At 59.8% G+C, this 8,846-nt stretch overlaps 2 protein-coding genes across 2 annotated transcripts; both read right to left on the reverse strand.

The window, feature by feature from the left end:
* Positions 1-821: 821 nt before the first annotated feature.
* On the reverse strand, positions 822-1,458 carry NGA_2122720 (hexose-6-phosphate dehydrogenase (glucose 1-dehydrogenase); the record flags this gene model as incomplete). Its single annotated transcript, XM_005854670.1, has 1 exon — positions 822-1,458. A coding segment is annotated over one exon (597 nt), but the record flags the coding sequence as incomplete, so codon positions are not given.
* A 4,901-nt stretch (positions 1,459-6,359) lies between these two features.
* On the reverse strand, positions 6,360-7,053 carry NGA_2000720 (butyrylcholinesterase precursor; the record flags this gene model as incomplete). Its single annotated transcript, XM_005854669.1, has 1 exon — positions 6,360-7,053. A coding segment is annotated over one exon (694 nt), but the record flags the coding sequence as incomplete, so codon positions are not given.
* Positions 7,054-8,846: the final 1,793 nt, after the last annotated feature.

Below are 8,846 nucleotides of genomic sequence, written 5' to 3' on the forward strand. Positions count from 1 at the left end.
CAAATCTTTTTTGGTGCTGATCTCTTCATGGCCCTGTAAGAAATCGTGACAGTGTCTGGTAAATCGGTCATCATCAGTAATCAGCAATTATGAGAGGGGGAATCTAGAAGGTGGAACTCGCTAAAGTCTTCGGGCGAGCGCACGCGATAAGACGGGCCCGCGACGAACATGCCTGACACCATTTCAATTGTGCATTAATCTGAATTCTTCAACGTTTGTGAAAAAACGGTGCAAAGACGGAAATCGGGAGTTATTGAGGCAGAGGAGGCGAGGCGGGGATTCAAAAAGCGTATTCGTGGCGTTCGGAGCTTCTCCTTTCTCTCCAGGCCTCCTCGAGACTTCCGGGTAGGCTGGGAAGGCGGGAGGCTGGAACCCAAAAAAAGGCGCTAATTGGACTCTGAAGGAAAAGGCTTGCAGAGTGTCATAATTTTTTACACTAATACCTATGTCCGGTACATTGTTAAAATGGAAACGTGACATTTAATAATAAAAAAGGAAAGAGATGACAGACAGCGCCTGGCCATGAGCAGCACGCCCATTATCAGGTAACAACCCGGGCGGTCAAAAGGTTCCAATGAAAAATGTCTGTCCTTCAGCAGCCCCCTGCATGTCATACAATGTGGCCGTCCACAACCCTGGAGTGAACCTGCTCCGCATTTCAGCACGCATTATGGTCCCACCTAAGAAACCCGTACATCTCTGTCTCCCTCTATCTCGCACAGTTTCGACCTCAGCCGCACATGAAACCATCATAAATCTGGCGAAGTATTCTTGTCTTCACTATAAACATTTATGGTTTGTTTCGCTATGAGCACCGCTTCCAGTATCGTACAGTGTCTTTCTTTTTTCAAAGTTATATTTTCACAACTCAATGTGCGGCGAGTCCTCATTCTCCTCCGAAACGCTCCCGATGAGACCAGACATCTCAACTTCGTCCAAAGCGAAGCCCTTCGGATACAACTCGGGCTCCATAGTGTCAGCTTTGCTCAGAACATTGTCCCACACCCGCCACTGATGCAGGAGCTCCTCCGTATCCAAAAACATTGACCTATCCCCACTCAGCACGGCCGCCACCACCATGTCGTACGCGTTCGGCGCATTCTCCCCCGCCGTTGGCCTCAGGACCTGCCAATCAGCGGCCAGTCCGTTTTCTCCTTCATTTTCGACCGAGAGCCAGCCTGGTGGCGTCACAACAGCTGCCGGTTCTATCATTCCCGTGCAGGCCGTCCGGTTCCAAGCGATGGCGGTCCCAAACTTCCCCCCTTGAATATTGAACAAGAGCTCGCATGCACAGCCCGCCTTTGCTGCGCCCTCAGCGACTCCATCGCACAAGACGACGCGGGCGTAGCTGGTCCGCTCGTCCAGCGCTTTCCCCGCCTTGAGAGTAAAGCTGACGCCCCCCCAACGCGGGTGCCTCGAGGCCAAAGTGACGGAGGCCGCCGTGGGCACGCTGGTCCTCACCACCCGGGGCTCGGAACGTCGGTCGGACGCGACGTGGTCCAGGTAGCCTTGGTACTGGCCCACATGGATGGAGGCTCGGGACTCCCCGCCCTCGGTCTCGCCCCCCAGCACCAGCTCGCGCAAAACGGCAGTGCGGTGGTGGTGAGAGCCCAGGGAGGGGGAGGACGTGCTCTCCTTGTCCGGGGGGATGTCCATCTTCAGCAAGACCAGTACCTGCGTCAGGTGGTTCTGCAGCACGTCGCGGATGACGCCGTAGCCCTCGTAGAAGGAGGTGCGACCCTGGCAGTCCTCCGTCTCCTTCATGGACACCTCCACCGCGCCCACGTGCCGCCCGGTCCACAAAGCCTCCAGCCACCCGCGGTTGGCGCGGCGGAAGGGGAGGATAGCCTGCACCACGCCCTTTCCCATGTAGTGGTCCACACGGTACAACTCGTCCTCCGCCAGGTGCTGGCCGAGGGCGGCCGCAAGGGCCTCCGCGGAGGCGAGGTCCTGGGTGGGGAAGAATCAGGGCGAACGGGTGAGAGTTGCAGTCTGGCACGCGTTGAGGGCTGTGTCACGGTAGCTGCAGGCGACGCGCATTCGACGGGGCAGTAAAAAGGCAGACAACAGCTCCCAGTCATCCACTGAGACCACGTTCTCAATGCCAGGGGGGCCGAGACATCGCCCCCGACATGAGCCCTCCCGCGTACACTCAAGCTCTTTCTCTCTCTCGCGCGCGCACACACACATATGCCTCTATACATACAAATATATATACCATCCCCGACCCTCCACAACCGCAGCCACCGAGGCGGCACTCACCCGCCCGAAGGGTTTCTCCACCACCACCCGCACCCACGGCGCCTCCACGTCTCGGGCCCCGATCGGCCGCAGATAATCGCCAACATACTGGGCAATGCCTGCGTACAGGTCTGGCGATATGCTAAGGTAGAAGAGTCGGCCTTCCAAAGGCTTCCCTGTCTCCGCTCCTTCTCGCTCCAAACGGCGCCCCAGCTGCTTGTAGTGGTCCTCCCCCCGGAGCTGCACGTACTGGAAGCTCTTCCGGAAGGCGGACAACTTCTCCTCGCAAACTGCCAGGTCCACGTCCTGTACACATTTGCACGAGGTTGAGATGGCCAGGATATCGCTTAAAAGCTGCCTCCCTTCCTCGACCGGGCGGGTCGCGCCCCCATAAAAATGGAAATCGCGCGCAGGACCACCCGGTTTGAGCTCCTCCTCTAGGTAGGAGCGGAAGAAACTTTGAAAGAGGTACTTCTTCGCCAGGGATGATGTTGCGCCGATTAAAACAACATCCGCGCGGCGAGCACGGGGCTGAGGTGCGGGGTTTGCCATCTCCTCCTCGGCATTGAGCGGAGAAGCAGAGAGGCAGAGGAGAAAAACTACAAGAGAGGATACGAAGCGCGAACAGACGGAGAGCGTGTTTGGGAGCCACAGATTCGTTGTTCTCATTGTTTAATCTGTGCGTGCGGTGGCGAATCGCGTTAATCTATGGAATGTGAGTAAAGACAGATGCGTAACCAAGTGAGCAGCATACCAAGAGAACGTCATTAAACGAAGATCAGTGCCAGTTTGAAGGTGGAATCGAAGACATCCAGCAGGTTCGGGGAGGAAGCCATACAAATGATGTCTAAAGTCCATCCCATGAGCACTTGCTTGGCGTTGTATGGGCAAGACATGCGAGAGGGGGGATGTGAGGGTGCGTACAAAACGACCCACTAGGTCGGGGGCAACCAGTGCAAGAAAAGTATCCAGATTCCTCCGGCGCAGCCATGCCACCATCCACGTTGACAGGCCGTACGTAGACAGGCCCTCCCTAGCACTTGACTGCCGGAAGACTCCTTGCTGAAGAGCGGGACGTCGTTTGGGCAGGGTGCGGCAAGTCTGTTCTCCACTCGCTTTCCCGTCTCAGCGAATAGTGTCTGGGAGCGAACGGATGTCTGACTGCGCTGCTGCGTACATTACACCCTGTCACTGAAAACGTTAGTCAATACAATTGCCGACCTCCACTCTTACATATGCATTCAAAGCTAACAGAAATTGAACTGGCAAATTTTAGAGCGCGTAAAAAACTTCCTGTGTCAGACGCTTTTGGAAGCTCTTTCCCTCAAGGAAGCGTCTTTCTGCATTTTTTCGTACTACTGGCCCGTCTCCATTAGCTTTTAGAATACCATGGGGCAGCAACAAATATCTTGGCAACTCAAAATTGAACTTTTGGCATTGTTTTTAGCCGGATATTTTGCCAGCTTGTCGTCTGCCTTTGTGAGCCGGCCTCACGGCCCCCTTGCCCCTGTTCCATCTCGGCGGGGGACTGGAAGACGCGCCGTCTCGCTCCCGCAGGAGTTCGCTTCCCTGGACATCCTGCTGTCGGAATCGAGCCTGGACATTGACATCCCCGTCTTGTCACCGACCTCAGCATTGGAGGCGTTTGCGGTGCTGGCGGTGCCCCTCCTCCTGTTCGCAGGCCTCCAACTCACCCGTCAGGGCGAGGGGACGGGAAACACGGAGAAAGACGACCCCATCAACGACATGAGCACCAACGACATACTCAGCAAACTATTCAAGGAGGTGGAAGGGAAAGAGCCCACATCCATGTTCTCTTCCTCCGCCTCGCCCCTCGCGTCCGCCAAGCTGGATGCCCGGGGCGGGGCGGGGGGGCGGGGCCTCCTGGAAAGACCTCCAGCCCCAGCGCCTGTGGATGAGGAATTGAGATTAAGGAAGGCGAGGGCGTTGGAGGAGGACGATCGGGCCAGAACGGCGGCGGCGAGGGCCAGAGAAGAGGAAGACAAGGCCCTCATCGCGGCTGCGGCGGAGAAGGCAGCCGCCGCCAAGTCCGCCCAGGAGAAGGAGCGGCTCCGCCTGGAGGCCGCGGCGAAGGCGATGGAAGCTAGAGTCGCGGAGGAAGCGAAGGCTCGAGAGGAAGCAGCTGCGGAGGCTCTAAAGAAAAAAGAGGAGGAGAAGGAACGGGAGGAAGAGCTGCGAAGACAACGGGAGACGAGGATGAAGGAGGAGGCCGCGAAGGCCCGGGCTGCTGCGGAAGCCCGGGCTGCGGCCGCGAAAGCGAAACGTGAGGAGGAGAAGGAGAGGGAGCAGAAGCGTAAGCTTCTTGCGCGGATGATACGGGAGGATGCGGCCAAGAAGCAGGAAGAGCACGAGAAGCGTCTGCTCGAGGCATGGAAGGAGCAGGAGCTGGCCCGGCGCGCCGAACGGGCTCAAAAGGAGAGGCAGCCCACGAAGGGAGTTTCCGTGACGAGCACTGAAAGGGGGAGGGGAAAGAAAAGCAGGGCGGGGAAAAAGGAAAGTAAAATCTCTGTCGACCCGGTCGTGTCCGCTGCAGTGGCTCCCGCCGAGAAGCCGATGGTGGCGGGCGAGAAGGAGGGCAAAGAGTGGGAGGAGATGCGCCGCCTTGAGGAAGAGAGCGCGAAGCTCTTAGAGTTGTCTCCCTCCGCCCGCGGCAACAAAAGAGCCTTTGTTCCCGAGGGAGAATTTGTGAAGAGGGGGGGCAGGGCTTCGGTCCCGGTGGGCGTGCAGACGGCGGACTTGGCGGAGCCCGCGATCGAGAGAAAGGTGAGCAAAGCCGAGGCAGAGAAAGAGCGGAAGGAGCTTCTCATGGGCCTGGATGCGGTGATGCAGGACCTGCAGCGACGGGCGGAGGAGAAGAAGGGGCAGCTCACAGCTGTCAGGGAGAAGAAAATCGCTGCCAGCGACCCGGCCTCGCCTCCCGGCCCCAAGAAGACCGGACGGACGAAGGGCAAAGCCGCGTCGGCGCCGGCGGCGGGAGGAGTGCCACCGACACCGGGGAAAGGCGATGATTTGACCGTAGTCGCCAGGAAGCTCACAGTGCCCAAGCTCAAGGCGATCCTGCAGGCGCAGCAGGTCAAGCCATCCTCGAGCCGTGCCAAGAAGGACGAGCTCGTGCGCCTGGTGGTCGCTCTAGCGGTGGAGAACCCAACGATCTTGGCAGAGGAGTGAGGGGGGTCAGAGCGGGCGCTGGTCGGGACGAAGAGAACAGAAAGAGGCAAGGGGGGCAAGAAGGGATGTTCTGCATGCTGTAATGCACATATACATGAAATTTGGAATCTTTGAGTGGGAAATTGCAGCGCTTAACATTGAATGCGATAAAAAAGGATTTCGAAATCGAACTCGGATCAATCGCAAGCCCGAAAGAATACTCAAAAAATCGTAAGTGCGACAATTTTTGCTGTCGTCCCGCTCGTTTCCTTACTTGCTATATACATCAATTGAGTCCCAAAATGCACACTGTTTCCTCAGGTCTCGCGGCACAGCAGTTACGTTGCCCGCGTCGAGCTGCAGAACGAGCGCACCCCCCCCCTCGTCGTCGTAAGCGGGCCACTCCACGTCCTCGCGCAGAACGCCATGCGATCCTAGCGATGGCCCCTCGCTCGCCCTCCGCACCACCGCGGTTCCAAGCCCCTCCGCTTCGCGCAACTCGAGCCTACTCGGACTCGCGCCCCCCGAGCGAACGAAGGCGCCCCAGTAGCTCCGCATCGCCCGCGCCATCGCCGTCTCCGGGCCGTTCGTTTCCCCGTCTCCGCATGGGGTCAAGCCGGGCTTGGCCCACAAGTAGGGCATCTCACTCCCGTGGTAGCAGCCCAGCTCCTCGGATCCGGGGTTGCACTCTTGCGGTTGGACGTACTGGAAGGTATAGTAATACGCCGAGGGCGGGCGCATCTCAATGTTATGTCTACGCCTCCCCGCTTGCTGCACGTGCCACACCGAAACCCCCTCAGACGCGTCCTGGCGCCCGCCTCCGTAGTGAGAGGCCAAGAACAGGCTGGGGCAGGCGTAGCGGACGTGGGCAATGATGGCCGCGACGTTCTCGGCGTTTTTCCCGTCCCCCCGGGGAGGGTAGACGCGAAGGAGCTCTTCGCGCTGGGCGAGCGATAGAGGGGGAAGGCCTTGCCCGTACTCCATCGCTCCAGTGCGCACCCAGGAGGCATAGGCCGCGTCCGTCCCGCCGGCGCCCCCCAGCCCTGTGGAGGCGACGAAGACACTGCCCTCGTCGCGGTTGCAGCCCAGGAGGACGTTTAGCGGTGACGCGGGTGCAAGGGGGGGCGTGACGGAGGGGTCGAGTAGCGTTGCGGGCGAGGCAGGGAGGAAAAGGTCGCCGTCGAGGGCGGGCGCCCAGTAGTGGTACATCTCCCGGCCCCTCTCGGAGGACTCGGGGATCAGGACCTCCAGGGAGAGACGGGTCAGGCAGGCGACCAGCCCGCCGTCATCCGCACCCTCGCTCGAGCCGTTGCTGGGGCTGCGCCTACCGGGACCCGGCCGGCACCCCAGGCCAGCCGCGAAGGTCTCTGTCCGGGTCCTCGCCTCCTGCAAGGGCAAGGCCACGCACGCTCCGCTCTCCATCACCAGGGCCTGCAGCATGGCGCGGCTCTTGGGGGCCAGCATGTGCAAGCAGGCACTAAAGGCTCCTGCTGACTGCCCCGCCAATGTGACAGCCTCTGCGTCCCCCCCGAAGAAACCGATGTTGTCGCGGACCCACTCTAGGGCCAGCTGCTGGTCGAGCATGCCCAAGTTGCCATTCCCAGGCAAGGTCGGGTCTGTCAGGAACCCGAGGGCCCCCAATCGGTAATTGATAGTGACAATCACGATGCCCTCTTCCGCCGCGAGGGAGCTGCCATCTAAGAGAGGGGAGTCGATGCCTCCTTCAGTAAAGGAGCCGCCGTGGATAAAGACCATCACGGGCATCGGGCTCCCCGGAGAGGCAGGCCGAAAGACGTTCAGCAGGAGACAGTCCTCCGAGCCCACTACAACGCCATCGCATAGCTGAGGGCAGCGCTCCTGCGGCATGTGCCCGCTTGCGTCAAATTGTGCGAAGCCTTCAGGCATCGTGGAGGGCTCCGCCCACGAGGGTTGCCCCCGCTTCCAGCGCTCGACGGGCCTTTGGGCGTATGGAATGCCCCAAAATTGATCAGAACCGCATTTGCTTGAAAGCCCTTGTATTTCCAAACCCATGGTCGGAACCCGGATCGTGATAATGTCATCGGCAGTGACATGGGGAATGTTCAAACAGGCGTGGAGGAGGACGGGGAGGAGGAATGCAGCGGGTGGGCGCATCGACTTAGGAGGACGGTGCATTTTTATCGGCCGCCTCCATGCCCAAAGGCGTCCTGTGCTGTGAAGTGTCCATTCTATGTGTTTGTCGTGATAATAAAAGGAATCTACGGGAGACAAGCACGGCCTTGTCCTTATTGAGCAGTGCAAGCGCCCGCCTCGTCACTAACGAGGGACTTGAAGCACGTCGCGTGATTGTAAACCGGCCTATTTCTAGAAGTGCACGAGAAGGCGAGCATGCGCTTTCCTTGGTACCTCAACTAAGCCGTGCATAATGTATCATGACGACAGGAGGGAAATGTACGGGCTAGGACGCGCGTCCGTACCTTATCTTTTTTTTAGCCGCCTCCTCCTCCTCCTGTACCCCCCCGGCGCCTCATCTTTCCTGCCCTCCTCCCACCCCCCACCGACACACCTACCTGTTACCGTCACCCTCGCTGTGGGAGACGCCGCGCCTGTCGTAGGTCCGTTGCCATCACCAGGGGTGGCTTGTCGCGCCCCCCCGCGCTCGAAATTCCTCCTTCTCTTCAAGGGCGGCGCCGCGGACAGTGGCGATCAAGGCACATCCCTGGCATGCCTCCGAGAGGCAGAATTTCGAGGCCTGGCCTACCGAGAGCTGCAGGACCTGGACGCGGTGGCGGCTCTACGATTCGAAGATGCCTTGAAGACTGACCTGTCCCTTTCAGGAGGGCGTCGCAAGGCTGATAAGAATGAGGGAAGGGGGAGGGGCTGCTCCTCCTCGTCCTTGGTGTATGTGCACGGTCTTCCCGACGACGGAAAGGTCATGCAGGCGATTGTGCAGAGCGCAGTCTTGGTACACGCCGCCTACGCGGTGTGGGCCTGTGCTCCCGCCTTCTCCGAGTGCGCGGACGTGGCGACTCGCATGCTTCTTGAGGACGCGCGCTTGAGCTCTCTGAGGGCGAACGCCTCCTGGGCGGCAGAGAGCTACGTCTTCAGTGCCAAAAGCGGGCGACGAAAGGATGTGGCGCTCCTTCCACAGAAACTGTACGAGATGAGGCACTTCTTGAGGCAGGTGCCCGGCCCCGTAGACCTCAAAGCTCCCGACGTGCGCTTGGTCCTGCTCGAGGACGGCGACGCGGAGGCCGGGGCGCGGCCACACCAGGTGTGGCTCACGCGAGAGATCGCCCGAGGATCTCGGGGACTAACAGAGCGCTTGTCTCTGAGGCGGCGGCCGTACGTGACGACGACGAGCATGGAGCCGAAAGCCAGCCTTGTCATGTCCCATGTGGCGGGCCTCCGGGAGGGCGACAAAGTCTGCGACCCGATGGCGGGGGGGGGGGCTCCTG

The sequence above is a fragment of the Nannochloropsis gaditana genome (genome assembly GCF_000240725.1).
Source record: "Nannochloropsis gaditana CCMP526 unplaced genomic scaffold scaffold423, whole genome shotgun sequence".
NCBI lineage: Eukaryota > Eustigmatophyceae > Eustigmatales > Monodopsidaceae > Microchloropsis > Microchloropsis gaditana.